The following is a 24146-nucleotide window of genomic DNA, read 5'->3' as shown; positions in this document are numbered from 1 at the left end:
CTAGAAAATATCTGCCATGAAAAATGGGACTGATCACACAAAATCAGGTGTTCAAAGCTTGTAAAGATGTATCCAATACAGAGATTATTAGTGCCAAAGGGGGGCTTTAGCAAAGTATTAAATAAAGGGTTTGAATAGTTTTGTAAATAAGAGATAAGAGATTTCTGGCATGTTTGCTATTTTCAAACACAGATTAGATTGCAAACAGATTTAAACAAGGGGAAATTGGAATCTTGACAGTAGCTTAGGTAAAGATAGAGGTAGAAAAATCAGCTTCAAAACATTAAAAAAGAAAAGTGAGTTGTAATTTGCTGTATAATAATTAAGGCAGCAGGTAATTTCCTCACATTTATTATCATTTTAAATTTCAACAGAACTGTACACTTTGTACCCAAAGTAGTTCATACAGCCATTTTAAAAAGCAACATAAAAGCAGCAAACACTTCAAAAAAAAAAAAAAAAAAAAAAAAAAAAAAAAAAAAAAAAAAAAAAAAAAAAAAAAAATTGTACAAGAGGGCCATAATTGTTTATCATTTGTACAGAATTAATCTAGTGAGCTTTATCTGAAATTAAGGTTCTGTACAGCAAATATACATTAGCCTTCTAGAAGAGACTTTTTATCCTGCATAGGATCCTGTACATTGTCATTTGTCTACATTTGGTTATTTTGTGCATTCAAGGTTAGTATTCTGCCTGGCCCTATCGTGACACTACATGCCACAATGTGTACTAAATACATTCTCAAAGCTATTTGTACAAAGGAAATCTGTAACTTGCCCCAAATTTAAAACGTAACCACCAACGTAACCTTACAGTGAAATGATCAGACACCTACCCTTTCAATGTAGGCTCATTTAGCAAACATCTGCCTGATAAACCATTTTTATCGAGAGCAATATACTGTCCTGGCAAAGACCACATTTGTTTTTACATACATTAGACTACCAGGTCCTTCAAACATCCTTTCAGGGCAACTGCCACAAAAGACATGTATCACATTTTAAGGTCCTTATTTGGAGCAGTGCTCTAAAGAAAGTTCAAAAAGACATTATGTTTCAACAAGAGTCTCAACCTCTTGCTTTATGAATGCTAATTTTTGCCCTGACTTCCTTCCATTTATACTTTACTTGGTCAAACAGCTCAAATTAAAACTTAAGTTTCAATCATCCTAATTCCTCATTCCCACAATGTAAGGAATCAGCCATTCCTTCTCCTCGGTTGCTCGGCTCACGCCTGGTTCCTTTAGCAGAGAAAGCAGTGAATGGCCAGCACAGCAGTCAGTTAATAAAGCCAGTGCAGTCTGTCAGTAGATGACACTGGAAACACTGGAAGGGGCCTGACTTGAGGCGAGGTTCCCCGAGGAACTGGAGCGTCTCATGTGGGGCTGCAGATACGAGTCACTGCCTAGCTGATGCACATCAAACCGATCCTCCTTCCTATAGGCAAGACATCGCCGGATAAAGGCCTGCACAAAACACACACAAGGAGCACTTGTTACATAGAGATTATTAAACAGCATTAAAGTTTCTAGCAGAAAAGAGATGTTAAGCAGACATATAATTTTAGTAATTTACTAAAAGTACCATGATATTTAGCAGGCTATTTTCATACAACTTGATACAAAAATCTTAATTTTTTAATGACATAAAAGAATGATTGATCACATATCGAACCCCTGTAAAGTTTTATGAGGTTAAATGAGAATAGCCATGCTAATACCTAAAAGAATAACCAATAGTTTATGCATACCTCTTAGCTTTGTTTTTATATTAAAGAATCTTTATTATCCTTTTATTATTTTTTATTTAATTTATACCCAACATATTAAAAGATCATGGTATTTACACACACTTTACTTTAACCAGCTGCTTGCCTCTGGTTGTTCTTAAGAAGTAGTTCAAAATAAGGCAACAAAAACTATTTATTGGTATTTACACATTATTTAATGATAAAACCAAAAGAACTGGTAATTCAGTTAGGTCTCTACACCATGCAATAAAAAGAAATCCTACAGTCTACTATTTACAGTTGGAGCAACTTGTTTTAAAGTTGTTTAAAATTAAAGGGTACAGAATACAGAAAATTTACTGCAAGTGTGTGAAAAGAAACCTAAATGGAAATACATTATATGATATTGTTGTACTGTGCAGCACATACAGACAGATATTTTGTAAGATACATTTTATTTACAGGTTTGGAGGTTATTTACAACTTGAATAACTTAAGAATAGAAAGAATTAATTTACAAATCCTGTACTCACCTATTTATATGCACTGAAATGCATAAAAGCAACTACTTGTTTTAAACAATTCATCAGTTTCATCAGTGATGCTCTCTCTAATCATTCGTTGTGAATTTGCTTAATTACTTGTTTTTTTTCTAATAGAAAGCTTTGAGTAATGTTTAAGAGCTAGGCTATCTTGTTGGGACTGGTTATTACCCAAGGGTTAAGGGATAAATGTTATAGAGAACTGCAGGTGCAAAGAGGACTAATCACCAGTTCTGTATTTATGGCACTAGAGGGCCTTCTTGTGACACACAAACACGGGAGAAAAACCACAGAACAATCTACACATTAACTACATCCCAAACTCTCATTTTTTTACCAGATGCCTTAGGACTGATTCCCAACACCAGTTGTTGAGAATATAGGTGGCTCTCAGTGGGCACCTCCGCCTTAGTTCATGCAAAAAACGATGGTCCAGCACTGCTGCACAGTCAGCTCAAAAGAGGTCTACCTCTGCAGCAGCTGCATCACATGACTGAAATTTTACTATACATTTTGCTATAAAAATTCCTAATCAAAAGATTACCAATTGTTTCTCATTCTGGGAAGGGTGGCGGTGGTATGAGTTATGGTATTTTACATTGTAGATGTAGGGGGAACTCATAGCAGGAATGGGCAAATTGGGCTCTGTGCTAAACTGAATTTGGGATAAAAGCTAAAGTCAATTAACTTTATTATAAACATGAGTTACCCTGTTATGTAAAAACTACAGTTTATTATCTCATTTGTGGTTTCGGTAAACAATTATTTTTTGTCTGAATAAATGTACTTTAATTAAAGGCTGAATTTTTATTATTTTTTCCAATGTGACATTAAAAAGTGTAATAAGAAATTCACCTTTTTTTTACTAATCTTTACCAGAGATGCCAATAATTGTGGAGAGAACAACAAAGTAGAACTACATTAAGTAATTTAATAAAGAAAACATTAAAATCAAAACCAGAATAACCACTCCTGCCTAACCATTACATGAAGATCCACACTTACACAAATATTCCGGCATAACCTCATTTAGTAGCACCAGTTATTTTTCCTCACATTTTCACACACAACTACTAATAAACAAGACATTTAATACATTTTAATAATGTAAAACTCACTGACCTTGGCCTCATTGCTGGCTACAGGTTTTACAGGGAACTGAACTTCGGTAGCTTTGAGAATAGTATTCTCCTGTAGGATATCCTGTTGGGACTGGTTATGGCCAAAGGGCTAAAACACAAAGAAACATTGTTCATGTTTGACATTTATGTCAACACTGGAAAGTCTAGATTACTCTCCAAAAAAATAATTTAATAATAAAATCCTGTCCAAGTAGTCTGTGCAATCTGTGTACCTTTCTTCCATATAGGCACTGGAAAAAGATGACTCCCACAGACCAAACATCCACCTTGTTGGAGATCTTTGGCGGTTCCTTACCCACAACAAAACATTCAGGGGGCAAGTACCTTGAGGGCACAGAAAATCTTGCTAAAAATCAATCGCTCTACACAGAGTACAACGTTAAATTTTGCACATCTCCTTGTGTGATGTAACAGGTGTAAGCAAGCTATTGCATGTGTGTTAGATCTCTCACCAGTAAGTGCCTGCTCCTTGTGATGTAAGGTCCATCCCATCAACTCCGTAGTTGTCATCGTCCATAATTTTAGACAAGCCAAAGTCTGTGATCTTAATTTCTCCACATGCTGTTCCATCCACTAGTAAAATATTCCCTAAATAACAATAATTATTTATTGATTAAATATTCACTTGGCTGATCTGTACGTATTTTATGAGTGTCTCTTTATGGCATGTACCTGGTTTAAGATCATAGTGTATTATAGGTGGTTTGATCTCATTTAGATATCGTAGTGCATTAACAATCTGCATGACGATTGAACGAGCCTCTTTCTCCGACATCAGCTTATGTTGTTTCAAGTAGAAGTCCAAATCATTGCCTTCACAGTACTCAAGAACTGTACAGAACCTGCACAGAAACAATACAGCAACTATTAATTGCACTAATATCACTATCGTTTGTCTATCAGATGCTGGTCTAGGTACTGGTCTTTGTCTAGCTAAAAAAAAGCATTAAAAATACCTAAATAAAATACAAGTACATACCAGTACGTAGATAATGATCATTAATAATTAGTCATGAAAGGTCTAATATTTTTTCTCTGTTTATTTGCCTTCTTTAGTTTTGAATTACATTTTAAATGCACTTTCTTGGTGCTTCTTGCACCCAATATACTCTGCTTCACCCTAATCAAGCCCTTCATTAACATTAAATAATACATCAATTGAACATCTTTTAAACCACTAAAACTTGTATATTAGTGATTTTAATTGCAGATACGTTTAAAAAAAAGTTAGGTCCAAGATGTATTCGGCCATGTTTCATTACCTTGCTGCTCCTTTTAGGTGGAAAAAAGTCATTAAGTATTTAGGGCCCTTCATAAGCTGTATAATATTACATTATTTTCTAGCTGAAGCAGCACATGTGCAGTGAAAAAAAAGCCATTTGGGATTTACTCTATTAAAGTTTTTTTGGCTACTTAACTTCCCTCAGCAAAATACACAAACAACATTCAAACACTAGATAGTAGATAGTGTAAACAAACACCAGGACCTGTTCACATATTCGGCTATTCAAATAAAAGTGTTTATACTTGGTAGTCCAATTTACCAGAACAAGATGATGCATTTTCCACCCACCAGCAAACCTCCACCTATTGCATGACGGCTACCAAGTATGCATTAGGTCTGGTAAAGGCTTTTTAAAGGAAGTTGGTGCCAGCCAGCACTTTTATTTATACAGCTGCTGAGTTAACATCTGACCAAACAAACCCACCAGGTGGGGTGCACACATCACCAGTATACTCACCAGTATACTAGTGTAGATTTGATCAATGAGGGCAAGAGAAGGGCCATCCCTCCCATTTAGACAACAGGGCAATTATGTGATAATGTACAAAACTAATACCTCTAATAAAAAGTGAGTTATATCAGAAATTTGTGCTGCATGATGTTCAGAAAATGCATCTGAATTATTAAAGCCACAGCTGGCTTAGTGGTACTTACGTATCTGTGTCCAGTGAGAAATAGTCATAAAGTTTGACTATTCGAGGATGATCCAGCTGCTTGTGTATTCTGTACTCTCTACAGGCATGTCTGCATATGAAAACGAGAGTGAAAAGGGTTACCATGGGCAACACAGGTTAAGCCCCAGGCAGGCAGCCGGCCTCAGGTGAAAATGACTTGATTTCCAGACATTTACAGCACAGAGCGGAATACCAATCAGATTGAAAAATCCATATCACACAACCTAGTGCCTGAATCCACACTGCTATCTTATGAGCACACAGAAAATAGAACAGTACCTGTTTATTCTAGCAGCCCTGGACTATTCTTACGTAACAAAATGTAAAATATTAAGAACAGCTTTTAAAATATTATTAGAGTATATATACCACAACTATTGTTCAAATATATCAAAATGTATCCCTTTTTGATTACTATTATAAGACACCTAAGCTTGATTTATGCTTCTCAGATAGTTGCATACGCACTATGAATAGAGGCAGTAAAGCCACTCACTAAAAGCATCTAAAATTTCTACCCACCACCATAGTAACTGGTCATTTAGGACATGAAAACAGAGCTATAAATCAGCTGAGACCAATAAGGTTAATGAGATTAGAAAGCATTTAGACAAGCGTAATTAAGAAAATCAGAGTACTAACACTGCAGTACTATTAACAGTTCCTAGAAAAATACTTTTCACATGACTAAAGAAGATTCCTACAGAGACCTGAACATGGTTCTGTGCAAAGTTGGGCTGGTGCAATAAACCGCTGTGCCCCCTGAGCACCACATCGCTATTTTTTAAACACACCATTTGGTATGTTACGGAGCCCCTTAGGGGTCACTAAGGAAAAAAATATATATGAAGAGCGTAATCCGTACCCTCGGTTTAGTAAACCGTACCCTCGGTTAAGTAATCCGTACCCTCGGTTTAGTAAACCGTACCCTCGGTTTAGTAAACCGTACCCTCGGTTTAGTAATCCGTACCCTCGGTTTAGTAATCCGTACCCTCGGTTTAGTAATCCGTACCCTCGGTTTAGTAAACCGTACGCACGGATTGTCTGCGCTACAAGTTTTACTGTGCGCCCACACCCCGTTTTACGGTAATACAGTTGCGAAGCATTGAAGAGAATAAAGCATCTTTTTACAGCTGGGGTGATGGGATAGCAAACTTATTAAAAAGTCAAATCAAAATCTTATCAAATGCCACCCCACAATCATAAATAACACGAGTACTTAGCTTGTGATTTGAGAGTGTTTTACCTTAGGAATTTTGAATAATAGGATTGCAAACCAACGTAAAGTGAAATGTACAGTATAAATGTCTGAGACTCATAAAGTCAGTAAGTAGAAGTAGGAGTATTCTTTAAGAGTCTGATGGGGTGATTTGATAATAATTTGATTTGCATTTTACTTTACGTTGGTTTGCAATCCTATTATTCTAAATTCCTAGGGTAAAATAGTCTCAAAATCACAAGATGAGTACTAGTGTTATTTATTGATTTATTTATTGTTTATTTATTGTTATTGATTTGACTTTTTAATAAGTTTGCTATCCCATCACCCCAGATTACTACAGTAAAGATGTCTGAAATGTATTCCATTAATAAAAAAGTTAATGCTCTTAAAGAAAAAAGTGGAGTGATTTGATAATAATTTGATTTGCTTATTTTAGACCTTTCAAATTGGTCTGTAACAATTCCACTTGTTTTAATGGAATTTTAAAATTTTACATTTGCATAATTTTACCATGGTATGTCTTTTGTTGCCTATATATATATATATATATATATATATATATGGGTGTGTGTGTGTGTGTGTTATTATATCTAATATATAGTATATTAAGCTGCAAAAAGATGCTTTATCCTCTTCAATGTTTCGCAACTGTATTACCGTAAAACGGGTTTTAGGCGCGCAGTAAAACTTGTAGCGCAGTTAGCGCGAGTACAGTTTACAAATCCGAGGGTACGGATTACTAAACCGTGCGTACGGTTTACTAAACCGAGGGTACGGTTTACTAAACCGAGGGTACGGATTACTAAACCGAGGGTACGGTTTACTAAACCGAGGGTACGGTTTACTAAACCGAGGGTACGGATTACTAAACCGAGGGTACGGTTTACTAAACCGAGGGTACGGATTACTAAACCGTGCGTACGGTTTACTAAACTGAGGGTACGGTTTACTAAACCGAGGGTACGGATTACTAAACCGAGGGTACGGTTTACTAAACCGAGGGTACGGATTACTAAACCGTGCGTACGGTTTACTAAACCGAGGGTACGGATTACTAAACCGAGGGTACGGATTACTAAACCGAGGGTACGGTTTACTAAACCGAGGGTACGGTTTACTAAACCGAGGGTACGGATTACTAAACCGAGGGTACGGTTTACTAAACCGAGGGTACGGATTACTAAACCGTGCGTACGGTTTACTAAACTGAGGGTACGGTTTTTGTCTTCACATATTTTTTTTTTTTTCTTTTTCTCAGTGACCCCTAAGGGGCTCCGTAGTATGTAGTATGTTGTTTAAGAAAACGCTATGTGAGATGCAGTGCTTGACAGTGGTAGCATTGCTTTTCAAATCTGTTACATACAAATCTGTTACATACAAATGCAATATCATAGTAACAGACAAACCTAAAAATCCCCACAGTTCATTAAGTGACCATATTTTAATGGTAAAGATTATGTATATGATCAAAATCACAGAGGTGACTGAGGACATTATAATGCCCTTAAAAAAGATCCTTTAAACTCACTTGTGATAGTTTTCCTTCTTTTCCTCTCTCCAGTTTTTGTTGAGCTGATGGATTTTTACAGCAGCATACCGCTGTTCAATTAGGTCAAAAGCCTACAAAATAATCACAAAATAAAGTGAATAACACTTTCATATCTGACACTTGCTAGCAGATACAGCTAGCCTTGCTAAGTAAGAGGTTGCAAAAACAAGAATACCTTGTACACTTCACTAAACCCTCCTCTTCCAAGCAGATGCAACAGCAGATAGCGCTCATTTAAGGTGGGGTGGTCTTTAAACCTGATGACACAGAAAGTTTCTTAATAACACATTTTCTTTTTTATAATATATTTGTTATTATATGCAAGCCAGATAAAAATCACCCTTAGCAACAGCTTTATCCTGGTAAGCAGAAATTATAGCCTGGGTGGTACTACTCAATCCTAGACCATCACAATTTAAATAAGCCCAGTCAGAGCCCAGAGAAAAGGAAAATATCACACACATAGAAACTGGAGCTTGGTATTAAAGCCCAAAATTTTGAATCTGTTCAATTAGGTTGCAGAAGCCTGGCCTGGCCTATTTCCTTACACACTATTATTCACATGGTCCAAGTTGCTATACAATAATTTAAATTGACCTCAAATTTAATAAGAGCATTAACAGAGCTTGATAAGAGCTTTTCATTTACTAACAGTAGCTTATTCAGGTAGTTTGAACAACAGGAAGTGTTATCATGACCTAAATGCAGCCATGTCCAACAACATGATTTTGTTCTGTTCTTTAGCACTGCTAGCTTCATTAGGTAAAGTCAATAACTTACTGGAGCTTGAAAGCTTCTTTAATAGCACACCCAACATTTTAACCTTGAAATCCTGACATTGCTGACAAAATCAAATAATACAGCAAGTTTCAACAGAAACCTACAATCAGTAAGTGCTCTGAAAATCATAACCAAGAACAGAGCTTTGAAAGCTATGGGAGCTATGGGAAGCAGCGCAGTGACACTATGGTAACTGTACTCACTGAGAGCTGTCCTCATTGTTTATTCTTTTCAGTTCTCGGATGTGAAGATTCCTCACTCTCTCCAAGCGTTCCAGCTCAGCTTGGATCTCTGCCTCCTCCTGAAGTACAATAAAAAAACAGCATCAATCATTAACTCACTTATACACGCAGCAAACTCAACACAGGGAGAAAAACTTAACACAACTCTCAGGAATTAAACTGTAAAACTTAAACAACAAAAAAAAGCCACCTGACCTTAAACTACCAGAAATGTTTTGTACCTGTTCTTTATATTCTGTTCTGTTTACTGTAGCATTAGATATATCTCTGTTCTAGCGCCAAAGTGGTGGAACGAACTTTCTCTGTCTGTCCGAACATCTGAGTCTCTTGCTGTCTTTAAAAAACGATTAAAAACCCACCTTTTTACTAAACACTTAGGCTGACTTGTACTTATTTACTAACATTTTTTTCCATTCTTTTCCATAAAAAAAAAAAAAAAAAAAAAAAAAGGCACTTTGGTTCTAACAGGTTTCAGCAGATTTGTGTTCTTTGACTGTTGTTTTCCTAAACTTGAGAAATGAAATGTTCACTATAGAAGCACTTCTGTAAGTCGCTCTGGATAAGAGCGTCTGCTAAATGCTGTAAATGTAAATGAAATGTAAATATATTCAAAACCTATTGCCACATGTTGGGAAATAAAAATTCCGGATTGTTCCATTTCATATTTGCGAATTAGGATTTTAATCTGTATAATTATTCTCTAGTTCTTAAATGTACTAACAGTATCTGATCACGCAAAGATACCCATAAACCTGTACATCTCATCTCAAACCCATTATTGTTAGGAGTGAAATAGTTTTTAAAATTTAAAATATCTATTAGCCTGACAAGTTTTTTAATCACCTGTATAATATGTGTGTGCTGGACAGTAGTATGTATTTCTTTTAGGGCTGTCAAACGATAAAAAATTTTAATCGCGATTAATCTCAGAATTTCATATAGTTAATCGCGATTAATCATCGCATTTTGTTTTTTTTAAAGGAGGTGGTTTTATTGTTATGGCTGATCGGTGTACATACACAAACATACACAAAAACTCATTCACAATCAACACAGTCTTGTTCCCTGGGTTCTGACAACTCATACTAGCGACTATATTACTTGCATCTTTGCACAATATTGCATGTTTTTGCACCTTATTCTCACCTTATTCTACCTGCTGCTATATAAACCCTACGCTCCTAACTGCATATCAGAATACGTTTTTATTAGGGCTGTAGAAGTTAACGCGATAATAATAACAACGCGTTCCAGTGTTGCCAGATTGGGCGGTTATCCGCCAAATTGGGCGGATTTTGTTGGAAAACAATTTAATAGCATTTAAATAACACTTCTGTTTAAAAGAAAATATTCAGTTTTAAGAAGCACCAGCATTGTAGAAGGCTATTAAAAGTAAAGTCAATTTTCAATGCTGATTTGGCTTAATAGTGTTGGTCAGTCTGTATCATATTCTTGAAATGATAAAGTATTGCAAAGGAATATCTTTGAAATTCTTCCTCATAATGTTAAGGTTGCTATATTTTGGTTTTTCACTTGTCAGGGAAAATTAAGAGAGAAAAAAGCTTATTATTATCATGCGTGTGATATATATAATTTACGTGATCTGCGTATCACGTTACCACTGTACATCACTGAGCTGATATGTGTATCAGGTGAGCAGCGGGTAACGGCGTGTTATGTTTAAGTGTGATGCTCCAAGTTGTGGATAAAGCAATAAAGACAAACTCGTTCTCCACATAACTAGTGTTATTTGTATTTAGTGGTTAAGTACAAAACATAACAATGTGGGTCTTCGTGATGTAATTCTACATGGCACTCACTGCCTGTATAGGTACATTTTTTCTGTATAGAATTTGCGTTAACGGCACTATTTTTTTTTAATCGCGTTAAATTGAGATTGCGTTAATGCGTTATTATCGCGTTAACTTCGACAGCCCTAATTTCTTTATTTGGTTAAAAATAAATGTCACAAACCCTTTACAGCTGATCAGACCAAACAACAGAACCTGAACTGTTCTAAAACTGAAGAGCCTATTAATGAACTGCTAATACAGCTACTGACCTTTTTAAGATGACAAAGCCGCAGCTTGAAAATTTCCTCCTGCTCGTGATACTCGGCTACGGTTAATCTGTATACACACACAGGGACAGAGCACCGTGTGAGAAAAACCACAAACGACCAAACACAATGCAATTATTCGTAATTTAAAATATGACGCCACTGATCTGTATTGTCAAACAGATAACTGAAAACCATGTGGCTACTTACAGCTGTGGCAGGCTGGGTTTAAGGAAGGGGTCATTCTCAGCTCCATTAACAGCCTTGGTTTTACGTTGTTTCGGCTCAGAGTTGGCACTGGGGGACTGGGAATTGCTGGCTGAAGGGGGCTTTCTTTTGGCCAACAGCTTCCTTTGTCTCTCTATGTCCTCTCTTTGCTGGTTTATTGATTCCTGTTGCCTGCAGGACATACACAAGCATGCAAATAGTGCATGAAAAAATTTCCAATTTAGTAATTTTGTTCATGCAGAGTTAATGACTGCATCATTATTAATTATGATGTTTAGTGTTTAGTAAGTGTTTGTAATTATCTACTAACTACAGTAAAAAAATTACAAATCTGAATACTGTTCTGGGTCTGCTCGAGGTATTTATGTTCATCTTACTGTTGAACATTACTGCCTTATTTACTAAGATACAATATTTGTTACTCAATACAGAATGTGTGACTTGTTGATATGATAGTCTGTGATGTGTTTTTATTGTTATGGTTATTGGTAACATCAACAGTCAGACACTAACAGAAACTGGCAACATTTGCATACCTAGCACCACTGTAAACAAAGCTATAAAGTAGAGTAACAGCTAACAAATACATTTATGGGTTTAAATAAGATCTTACTTAACAAGGTTCTGGAAGGCGTATCCATCTGTCCACTGCTCTGTAAACGAGGCTCCATGTCTTACAGTGGTAAAGTGCCCCAAACGTAGCCGGTCCTGCATGCTCTTCTCCCTGCATGCCTGCTTTTCCTGGGTGCTCTGCACATGACAAAAACACAAGTACCTTTAGTTGCACACGTAATCAAGGTAGTTAGCAGATAACCTAGTAAAACATGTCTTTAAAGAGTTAAGGCTACAGAAACTAATTGGAGGCTGCCTTCCAAACAGCAAGCTATGTAGTACATGAAAACTGACACACAATTTAGTACTTAATAAAACCTGACTGGTTTTAATAAAAGAGGTGATATGTGCATTTTAATAAAAAAATATATCAATAGACAAACATAGAAAAGCCATTGTACTGTCAAAACAAATTAAACAATTTTACTTAGTTAAAAACCAAAAGTACCAACATCTGTGTTTGTATAGGAATTAGTTGTTTAACACAGGACATGAGAAGTAAAACTGTAAAAAATGTCAGTTTATCCTTCCATGCTAAAACACAAAATCTACAATTTATTAAGTAGCTGTAACTGGTTTGTTTGTTTATTAGGATTTAAACGTCATGTTTTTACACTTTGGTTACATTCATGACAGGAACGATAGTTACTCATTACACAAGATTTATCAGTTCACAAAATTATATCGAACACAGTCATGGACAATTTAGCTTCTCCAATTCACCTCACTTGCATGTCTTTGGACTGTGGGAGGAAACCAGAGGACCTGGAGGAAACCCACGCGGACACGGGGAGAACATGCAAACTCCACACAGAAAGGACCCGGACCGTCCCACCTGGGGATCGGACCCAGGACCTTTTTGCTGTGAGGCGACAGTGCTACCCACTTAACCACTGTGCCGCCCAGCTGTACCTGGTGAGCATTTGCAAAACACTAATGTTTTAATGTGGACTGAAGGAATAAAGCAGAAAATGTATGCATTTTTTAAATCTCCTTCATGATTACCTTTTCAATCAGAAGTTTCTTGCTCATACTGATGCACTTGTTTAAACGCTCCTTGTACTTTTCAAGTAGTTTCTGTTGTTCATCTATTTGTCTCCTGAGATCACAGTTGGCCTAATGTAAGAGAAAAAAAGGAAAATATATTTGAGTTGGTAAAATACCAACTTGCAATACAAGTATGTGCCACTTAACGTCCACAATCATGGCTGGATTACTGACCGGGCCAGTGGGGCCAGCGCCCAGGGGCCCTTGAGGTCAGGGGGCCCCGGCCCAAAACATTTTGCGATGCCCATCAACATTTATGATACAATATATTTTTATTTCTAAGGGCCCTCCATTTTAAGGATCCTCTGACTATTAGGGACTTTGACCCCAGGGCCTCTTGGGGGCCCTAGCCATGCTTTTGGGCCCCTTATGAAAATGGATAAGGCGTTGTGGCACTACTCTGACTTCGACTTCTGGCTATTAGGGGTCCTAGGAAAGAGGGGGGCATATTTTTAGAGGGCCCTGGTTATGAGAGCCCCTGTTGTGTTAGGGTTAGTTATTGACAGGTTGTTTAATGTATTCATTTATTTATGTTTTTGGAGGGGGGGCCTGGGCAACTCTTTGCCCAGGGGCCCAGACTATCCTTAATCCGTCCTTGTCCACAATACGTTCTGTGAAATAGAATGTTATGTGACCTGGACGTTGAGCTAAGACCATACTGTATACATACAGCAGTTATAAGTTATGTGATAATGTATAAGTATAAGCAGTTATAAGTTATATGTGATACTCTAGTGTACCTGAATTGACTTAATACTTAAGATAATGGGTGTGTTCGAAAAGCTAGTGTGCTGTCTACATAGGCAGCATTTTACGTCATCCTGTGCGCGCTCCCGAGAAGGAGGCTGTTCGAAATCCTAGATGCCTTAAAATCCACACTTCTGAGGCATCTTATTATTTCAATGTTATTTTGGCTCAAGAACGAGTGAGCATCCGACGCTGCCTTAGTGATCAAGACAATCCCAGCATTCATGGCTGACGGGGCAGAGAAACGAATGGAGTTATTTTCAAACGTAAATAAAATATTACTGATTTTTAACTTGTATAAACTTGTACCGAGTGTTTTTATTTGCAAGTTCGGGCTTGTCAGGAAATTTAACCGTTATCGGTACATGAAGGGAGATGTTATTGACGTTAGCGTGCTATGCTACCTCAGTTTATTGGTTTTAATGGCGAGATGCTAAATGCTAAACGCGAAATGCTAAACCCGATGGAATCGCTGTCTAAGTAGTGCGTTCGAATAACCTGCCTTTTAAGTCACTGACTTATTAGAATCCTCTCTACTAAGTCAGCTGCCTATGTAGACAGTAAGACAGCAAGGCAGCTCCCTAGGTTTTCGAACACACCCATTGTGTTGCATGTGGAAAGCTGTTGTATCTCCCATTCTCCAATCTGAATTTATGATTTTCATTCTAACCTTATATGACAATGGAAGTACAGTGTATCACAAAAGTGAGTACACCCCTCACATTTCTGCAGATATTTAAGTATATCTTTTCATGGGACAACACTGACAAAATGACACTTTGACACAATAAAAAGTAGTCTGTGTGCAGCTTATATAACAGTGTAAATTTATTCTTCCCTCAAAATAACTCAATATATAGCCATTAATGTCTAAACCACCGGCAACAAAAGTGAGTACACCCCTAAGAGACTACACCCCTAAATGTCCAAATTGAGCACTGCTTGTCATTTTCCCTCCAAAATGTCATGTGATTTGTTAGTGTTACTAGGTCTCAGGTGTGCATAGGGAGCAGGTGTGTTCAATTTAGTAGTACAGCTCTCACACTCTCTCATACTGGTCACTGAAAGTTCCAACATGGCACCTCATGGCAAAGAACTCTCTGAGGATCTTAAAAGATGAATTGTTGCGCTACATGAAGATGGCCAAGGCTACAAGAAGATTGCCAACACCCTGAAACTGAGCTGCAGCACAGTGGCCAAGATCATCCAGCGTTTTAAAAGAGCAGGGTCCACTCAGAACAGACCTCGCGTTGGTCGTCCAAAGAAGCTGAGTGCACGTGCTCAGCGTCACATCCAACTGCTGTCTTTGAAAGATAGGTGCAGGAGTGCTGTCAGCATTGCTGCAGAGATTGAAAAGGTGGGGGGTCAGCCTGTCAGTGCTCGGACCATACGCCGCACACTACATCAAATTGGTCTGCATGGCTGTCACCCCAGAAGGAAGCCTCTTCTGAAGTCTCTACACAAGAAAGCCCGCAAACAGTTTGCTGAAGACATGTCAACAAAGGACATGGATTACTGGAACCATGTCCTATGGTCTGATGAGACCAAGATTAATTTGTTTGCTTCAGATGGTCTCAAGCATGTGTGGCGGCAATCAGGTGAGGAGTACAAAGATAAGTGTGTCATGCCTAAAGTCAAGCATGGTGGTGGGAATGCCATGGTCTGGGGCTGCATGAGTGCAGCAGGTGTTGGGGAGTTACATTTCATTGAGGGACACATGAACTCCAATATGTACTGTGAAATACTGAAGCAGAGCATGATCCCCTCCCTCCGGAAACTGGGTCGCAGGGCAGTGTTCCAGCATGATAATGACCCCAAACACACCTCTAAGACGACCACTGCTTTATTGAAGAGGCTGAGGGTAAAGGTGATGGACTGGCCAAGCATGTCTCCAGACCTAAACCCAATAGAACACCTTTGGGGCATCCTCAAGCGGAAGGTGGAGGAGCGCAAAGTCTCGAATATCCGCCAGCTCCGTGATGTCGTCATGGAGGAGTGGAAAAGCATTCCAGTGGCAACCTGTGAAGCTCTGGTAAACTCCATGCCCAGGAGAGTTAAGGCAGTTTTGGGAAATAATGGTGGCCACACAAAATATTGACACTTCAGGAACTTTCACTAAGGGGTGTACTCACTTTTGTTGCCGGTGGTTTAGACATTAATGGCTGTATATTGAGTTATTTTGAGGGAAGAATAAATTTACACTATTATATAAGCTGCACACAGACTACTTTTCATTGTGTCAAAGTGTCATTTTGTCAGTGTTGACCCATGAAAAGATATACTTAAATATCTGCAGAAATGTGAGGGGTGTACTCACTTTTGTGATACACTGTATATGCTGTCGGACAATGCCTGAAAGGACGTTATATGGCGCATACCTGTAGATCATTTCTGACAGAGCATGAAAAGGCACAGTCCTGTATCACTTCCATGACCTCTACTCACCCGTAACAAGTCATCTATCCTACCCTCCTTTTTCTCCAGGTCAAGGTTCTTATTGCTCTCCAGAGTAGCCAGCTTTAACATGGTTAGCTCAGTCTGAGGAAAAAAAACAAATACAAAAACATAAGTTTAAAATTAATTAGCAATTAATTCATGTTTCTGCACAAACTAATATAATATATTATATGAACACATAGTTGTCTGGTCTAACCTGAACACTCTTTAATGCTAACTGTTTAGGATGCATCACGTGGTCCCCAAAAGACAGACTGGTGGGTGATGAACTGTTTTGTCTGACCTAAATCATGTAATCATAAAAAATCAACATCGTTAGAGAAAAGTAAAGGAAATGGACATGTAGTGTGTTTATAAATATGTACAGGTGCATTACATACACTGGATCCTGGTGCAGAATGGGAATGTGAGTTCTGGGGAGAGCGAATGACTGGTGGTAAGCCTCGAACAGGACTGGACCCATTACCACCCTGTATCTAGAACAAGTCACAGAGAGAGGAAGACAGACAGAGAGAAAGAGATAGAGAAATAGATATACAGATAGGCAAAAAGATCAGGGGAAAAAGAAGTGGGGACAGAGGGAGAAGTGACCTTGGTTAATTACAGCAACTCATTCTTATCAATGATATTCCATCATGGTGAGAGCTTCTTTTTATCTGCACCACATAACATCACTTCTCATTACATCTTTCAAAGGAAAAATAAATACAATTGAAACATCAATTTGTCTGATTTCTTTTGAATTGATTCCAGTTTAAATTCTGGCACATTTACTCATTTGAATTTACTTGTTTTTCATTTTTATATTCATATAAGCTACTGCCATGTATGTCTAATCAGCAAGTAATGAATGCAAGACTTACATCAAAATAGTCACTAATTTTGCTTCCTCGAACGATAGATTTTCCTAATGAAAAAAACAAAAAGAAAATCATGGTGAGAAAAGTGGTGAAGCTGCAAGTACATAAAAGTAATTCACTCTGGCAAAAAGGGGTCGAGGGGAAAAAAACAGAAAAAGCTTTACCTTGGCTACTCTCCGAATGAATCTCAGCTTTCCTTTTTCTTCCTCTGGATGACTCGGAGTGTTTTTTTTCAGGGGTCTACAGATTGAATTACAAAAAGCATATAACCATTTATTCATTTACTTGTTAGATCATGAGTCAAACATGAACCTCCTGTCTGGTACCATTAAAACCCAAAAAAATGACTAGCTTATGATTGTAGGATTTGTACCAATATACTTAAAAGATATCAGTTTAAGCGTAATCCTTGTTATAATGTATTTTTTTATGAAAGCTCTGTGAGAATACCAGTGTGTTTACTGGTTTGGCAAAATTATGATAGTACAGACACATGCCAAGGAGAAAATCCGAAATCCAAAATATATGAATATGCAAATTAATTCTTGCAAATTAATTGTTGAACGCTACAAACTAAACGATGTAGAAACCCCACTAAATGCAGACAAAGAGTGGCTAACTGCCAGCAAATATTTGCTCATCACCAAAAAGGTTCACCTACTTCCTTAGCCTGGAAAATTAATCATCACAAGTACAATTTTTATCAGAAGCATTTTAATAGTGTTAGAAGCAGGCAAAACCACAGGCAACACATCCTTAACAAATACACAGGAAGCTAAAGAAAAATAGCTACTGGATAAGCTGCTGCCGCAATAAATTAACATATAAATAAACTTAAAAGAAATAAACTTAAATAAAAAATAAAGGACTTTATAAAAAAAAGGGCTGTATTTAGGTTTCAGACAGAACAGATTATTTACATTTTCAGCATTTAGCAGACGCTTTTATCCAAAGCGACTTACAGTATACAGTCTAAGCAATTCAGTGTTAAGGGCCTTGCTCAAGGGCCCAACAGTGGCAACCTGGCAGTGGTGGGGTTTGAACCAGCAACCTTCTGCTTACTAGTCCAGTGCCTTAACCGCTAGGATACAACTGCCATGTTTTAAAACTGACACGTATTAAAGGTCTGTGTATCAAATTGAGTACCTGCTAAAATGATCACATTGTAGCTGTATTCACACAAATATAGACTGTAAAAAAGTGCACCTCCAGCTTGTACAAGTACATAATCAGCTTTAAAGTGGTGTAAGTCATAGTTTAATGCTTCCTGTGCATGTACTTTTGTTTGATGGGAAAACTAGAGATGCTTTCATTCATAAACTACCACTATCATGGCAAATCAAATACTAACATTAGACTAACAAAGGCTAACATTAAGTTTAATGCACTTACTATTAACAATGATTATAAAGGACTTAGTATACAAAATGTGTTGTTTAAAACAGTAACTTTACAATAAGCTTTTTTGGAAAGATTTCGTTTTACTGTTTTATTGCCCGATGAAAATAAAGTTAAAATAAACTTTTAAACTAGTAATTGAAATGTTACTACAAAAAACACAACTTGTTCATTCTTAAGCCAGTGCGACAGTGGGGTAGTATGAAAGTCCACTATGTTTGCAATTGTTACAAATGCCACATGGGTTCATAATGTTAAATGGTATAAAAGATGTAATTTCCCTACATATAATTAAAACAATTTTGTTGTATTGACTGGTAGAATAATATTACACAATTTATCTACAGAACAAACCTGTTAGATGAAATACAAAAAATCTAAATTATTCAGCCAGCATTGATAGTAGAACATAGACAGGCAGTTTAAGCATGGTCTTAACACTTCAATGCTATTGTGCTACACAGCTCGCTAATAAGCAAAATCAGACGCCAGCTAAGCCCCCAGTTCATTAATTAGGTGCACTGCATTTTGTACCTGAGTCCAGCTTGTGTTGTCTTCTCCTTCTATGTTCTGATTAGTATGCTATTCCATATTGCTAAATATACATTTACCCATTTTTAAGTCACTTCATGTTCCGTTTAATCTTAAACTGTGATTTGTTTAGCCGAGTGTGGACAATCCAATACCTGCAACGTATTCAAGACAGAAAAAAAAACCAAAAGAACAAAATGAAAAAAAACGACTTACAGAATACGCAGGAGAACTCCCTCTTTTCACATCAGAACCCTGAAAAGAGACAGAGAGAAAAGGAAGCAGTCAGCAGGGAAATAAAGTAAGCTGTTAAATAATAACAGGTTTAAAGTAACAAACTACATGAGCAAAGCCAATGTTTATAATTAGCCCTTAGTGACAGTGACTGAAAGTCACAGCAGTCTTAATGAGCAAGGCGGGCTGGTTATCGATGCTCCGCACATTCCCTACTGGCATTTTGGGGTCACAGTGGGCACCAGCACAGAAGCGTGCAGACACAATGAGGAAAAGACAAACCATGGGAATAAGAATAGAAGACCAAATTCTAGTAGGTTATCTTTTTATAGAAAGCATATTTTAAACTGCATGTAATGGCATAACAACTTATGGACTAAACCTTTGCCTAAGCAAGCATTTTGTTTCTTATTTAAAACCTATTTGCTTGATTAACGTCACATACTAAAACATGATGGTGAGCATTGCTATGAAGATGACCTCCCCATTGCTGTTACATAGCCCAGTGCAGGCTTTTAACTGGCATTTTATCATATGAGCATTTGTGACATCAGACACAGATGCTGGTCGCAAAGGCCTGTCTCACAATCTTCTACTTCAACCAAAAAGTGTTCAATAGGCTGTGGTAGAATCTCTGTATACTGTAGTTTGTTTACAACAAATTTGTCAAACCATGTTTATGTATTTCACTTTTGCCCAAGGACAGTCATTTTCCACATATTTCACAAATATTTCAAAGTAAGGATTTATAACTATATACTGCAGAGCTACATTTTACAAATGAACAAAGAAAATGACTCACGTAGTATTTTAGATTAGCAAGATGTTTTGTAAATACTGCCATGTCACAATTATTCAACCCTGACATAACCCTTCTGATTTATTGCTAGTCTGTATGACCAAAAATTGAGTTACAACATGATTTTTTCAGTGGAATCTGAATAACAATCCCTTATTTGCTTCAGCTGTAATGTGTTATATAAACACCACCCAGAGATGTGTTTACAGTATTCTACGTAAGTCTAATCTAAAGACAATATCAGCTATTCAACTTAAACAAGCGTCAACATTTTATAAATAACATGTAATTATTTTAGCGCTTTATACAAGAATAGTACATAGTAAAACTGAGTATTTTACAATAAGGTGTTTATTCTTTGCAGTAATTAGGTGTATATAAAAGAATTTGGCAATATAAAACTAGTGCTGAGGAACTAGCAAAAGCTCTTGATGGAATCTTGTTGCTTTTAGGTTATTAAGCCTTTAAGTTTAGGACGCAGCTGAAACTGCAGAACAATTGACAGATTTCGGATGGGAGTTGCCTGGCAGCTGCCTACTCTGCCACGTTTGATTTGAGCTGTTACATTTACAGGTTAGGTAGAAGCTGCATTATTTTGTGTTGCATTCCCTGTGAAAGAACTGCAACATTAGAGCCTTTGTGCATTAGCTGCAGCATTAGCAGCGATGGTTTTTCTGTGTCTGTGGGAGTGTTTGTGACAGGTGTGTGTGGTGATTGAGAGTGTTTCTGCTGCATCATTAGAGAATGCGCTGACGTATGGGGGCATCTGTGTTTCTGGCATCTGCGCACAATCAGCAGCTCAAGCCACCGCAGGACTGGAGAGGGGTCTATGCACAGCCTCTTATCCTTTTCCTCACTTCTGCTTACCGCTCCCTATATACCTCCCTGTGCTGCTCACTCCCTGCTGCATTACCAATTACCACCTTCCCCATCTCTCATTCCTGAATTATCTCTCTAGCCATCTCTTTCTCTTTAGTTCTCCCACTTTCTCTGTCTCTGTGTGATTTATGGCACAAGCAGGTGTGCTTCGCATAGGGCAAGAGGGGGAAGGGTTGCAGACAGAGCTCTTAATGTCTGTCTGATAGAAGCCGGGTGCTTGAATAGGTTTTAAATGTAAACAGGGATGCAAGCTTAGCTTGTGAATGCATTCCAGCAATTATTGACCTTACATAAACAATTTCTCCCTCTCTCACATACAAATAACCGAAATGCCTATTTAAACCATTTCTCCCTATTCAAACAGTATTTCAGTTTCAACAGGGACTGCCACAACCATGCAACTGTTTAACAGATATAAAATATCATATTAATGACGATGCCACTTAAGGATTAAAACAATTGGTTTCCTTTATAACATCTACCTAAAGGGAACGTCATTTTAAGAAAGGTAACCCAGCTGACATTTGTTGGTCACTCAAAATCCACATCCAAGCACGCATTCGAACATAACTGACAAGCAAGCCAAACGTTCTCTGTGCTGATTGACTACTGCCTCCCATTTTAGCTTTTCTTTTTATCTTGTTTACAGCGCCTGAGGCAACCACAGAGAACCCTTCCCCTTAACATATATTATCAGCTTCTGGATTGTAAGTGGAACTTAATCAAAACAAATCATACATCTTATTTTCAATCACGGCTACTCTTTCCCCTTCAGATTAAATTTGCCAAGACAAAATGACATACTAGGTGAAAAGTTCACTACATGGGTTGTAGAATGCCATTATGCGCTGTATGCCCTGGTAAAGCTGTCTGGGTGAAGTAAACAGGGAGCAGTTTGGGATTGTAATAGCTATAATTTAGCCCTTTTCTGCATTTCAATAACCTAAATATGGTATCAATATGAAGTGTCTACTAGCTGCATATTAAAAACACTACTGTAAATTTGTGGATGACCAAAGCCATCGAGAGGTGAACTTGTTAGTGCACTCTCAGTGCTGGTCTAAAGCCCCAAAAAATAGGAGGATTAATAAAGGAAATAAAAACTGTGCGAAGTCTGGTATTTCCTTTGGCAACCGTTAAATACAGGAGAAGCCCTGAAAATAATAATAATTTCCAGTAATAAAAATGTATACTTTCTCTACATATGTACAAAGTTAAAATATATGACAGTGGATTACAGCATTGGAAATATATGCAATAAGAAAAACATGAATCTCAGGCGGTGCTATCAACCTGGTCGGGTGCCACATAAAGGCATGACTGGCTTTGCCTGAGGGAAGGGAATAGGTCGAATTCATTGGCGTTGTACATTAGCATCCTCTGCTGTCTGGTCAAGGCATCTGCACTAGTGAGCATGTGTCTCCCAACACAATGCAGCTCTTTATGAGATTCCACAGCGGGTGGCAGGTGAAAAGATACGGGTGTAACTGTGCACATTGTGAGGGCGTGTGATATTCTCAGCCCTCCACCACCAGCGGGGAATAAATAAAATAACAAAAACAAAAGAGTTGTTTTTTTGTTAATACGATACAGCCATGACAAATAAATTGGCCAAATAAATGGCAATGGTAGCTTAGTGTTTAAGGTACTGGACTATTAATTGGAGGGCTGCTGGTTCAAGCCCACTGCCACTGTTGGGCCACTAAGCTAGACCCTTACTCTCAATTGCTTGCACTGCATTCAGTGACAATTTTAAGTCACTGTGGATAAAAGCGTTAATGCCATAAATCTAAATGCAAGTCTGTAGACTCTGTAGATTAAGGCTTCAGCAACTGAAAACCAGTTTTCAAACTCAATCATTCTGTCCTTCAGAGAAAAGCCTTACTGCAGCTACAAATGTACGTCCATCATTAATGGACCATTAATCTATGTCCAGAGTTAAACTGTAAAAAATGAATCAAAAAAAGCAAAAATCAAGCATTAGACTTGGCTGAAACCTAACCATGAAAAAAAACAACACAACTGTTCCCCTCCTAATGTGCTTTTTACAGTCAGTTTAATCTCACCCAAACTAGGACCAACCAGCACAGTATGACTGCAAGTTGGCTATAAATGGGGTAATGAAATACACTACGACCAACAATATTGAGACACCCCTCCCAATTATTCAGTTTGCGAAAAAATGTACAAAATAAATTCCATAACATGAAATGATTTTATAAAAAAATGACATTTTGTGCAAAGGGTCACAAACAAACTGAAACAGGAAAATGCCTCCTTTAATGTGAGGTTTATAAAGACATGGTTTGATTGGTGTGGATGAACTCAAAATTGTAGTCAAAAGCCTTCACAGAAGTCATAGCTTTGCTTTTGGAATAGGATATCTAACATTCTCACTGTTGTGTCCACATACTTTTCAGCCATATATGGAAAAATAGGCCGTGGGCACAGTCCGACAGACTACTGTTCTTTAAATTAAAAAACAAAAATACAAAACATAAGACTATTTGCAACATACCTCTGACTCCTTATCGCTGGAGGATCCCAGACTGCCAAAGCTATGATTTGAACAATCATTGTTTGTTAAGCCCTGAAACATAAAGAATAAATAGCTCACACATAAATTTACACATACTGTCATAAACCAAAAGACAGGAACTAAAAGAGGGAGGCTTAACATACTGCCTCAACACAGCAGGTGTTAATTACAAATTAATGACACCCTGCATTACAGAACAAGGCAGGCAGCTCAGCTCTACAAATGAGCCGGCGCTGTCACAAAAAGAACAAGTTCACACAATATTAAATAACCTTAGTGACCGTATTAAAAGCCCCAAACAATTCCACTGAAGATCAGGCACTTCATTTTTTGGTTATTGGTAGGTACTTGAATATACACGCACGAACAGTAAAGGTGTAGCTGCAGCTATATTGCTTTAATGATTCTGGTTGTATCAAGAGAAATAAATTGGGCTCAAGGTCATAAAGCCACTCACCTTGGTTCCTCCGCTGGTGCTGCCAGTACTGCCCCCTGTGCTGCCGCCCATAAAGCGCGCCTCCAGGAGCTCCTGTCGACGAGGGTCTAGACTGTGCAGCTCCTCCATAACACCTGAGCTGAAACACACAAAGCA

At 37.7% G+C, this 24146-nt stretch overlaps 1 protein-coding gene across 2 annotated transcripts in view; it reads right to left on the bottom strand.

Moving 5' to 3' along the window:
• Positions 1-511: 511 nt before the first annotated feature.
• tlk1a (tousled-like kinase 1a) overlaps positions 512-24146 on the bottom strand; it is a 37631-nt gene continuing 13996 nt past the window's right edge. The window contains exons 2-22 of one of the 2 annotated variants that reach the window (XM_063005374.1): positions 24012-24129; positions 23534-23605; positions 19320-19358; positions 17339-17414; positions 17178-17221; positions 16695-16790; positions 16511-16597; positions 16303-16395; positions 13069-13179; positions 12065-12201; positions 11434-11622; positions 11227-11293; positions 9126-9223; positions 8318-8399; positions 8122-8213; positions 5352-5441; positions 4085-4254; positions 3865-4000; positions 3625-3736; positions 3393-3500; positions 512-1465 (exon numbers count right to left, since the gene is read on the bottom strand). In XM_063005374.1, coding sequence (XP_062861444.1) covers positions 1304-1465; positions 3393-3500; positions 3625-3736; positions 3865-4000; positions 4085-4254; positions 5352-5441; positions 8122-8213; positions 8318-8399; positions 9126-9223; positions 11227-11293; positions 11434-11622; positions 12065-12201; positions 13069-13179; positions 16303-16395; positions 16511-16597; positions 16695-16790; positions 17178-17221; positions 17339-17414; positions 19320-19358; positions 23534-23605; positions 24012-24119 — 2169 coding nt within the window. In that variant the 5' untranslated portion in view covers positions 24120-24129 and the 3' untranslated portion in view covers positions 512-1303. The remainder of the gene's footprint in view (positions 1466-3392; positions 3501-3624; positions 3737-3864; positions 4001-4084; positions 4255-5351; positions 5442-8121; positions 8214-8317; positions 8400-9125; positions 9224-11226; positions 11294-11433; positions 11623-12064; positions 12202-13068; positions 13180-16302; positions 16396-16510; positions 16598-16694; positions 16791-17177; positions 17222-17338; positions 17415-19319; positions 19359-23533; positions 23606-24011; positions 24130-24146) is intronic. The other variant, XM_063005375.1, reaches the window with a different exon arrangement.

Source organism: Trichomycterus rosablanca, chromosome 12 (genome assembly GCF_030014385.1).
Source record: "Trichomycterus rosablanca isolate fTriRos1 chromosome 12, fTriRos1.hap1, whole genome shotgun sequence".
Classification (NCBI taxonomy): domain Eukaryota; kingdom Metazoa; phylum Chordata; class Actinopteri; order Siluriformes; family Trichomycteridae; genus Trichomycterus; species Trichomycterus rosablanca.
This window is presented reverse-complemented; position numbering and strand designations above follow the sequence as displayed.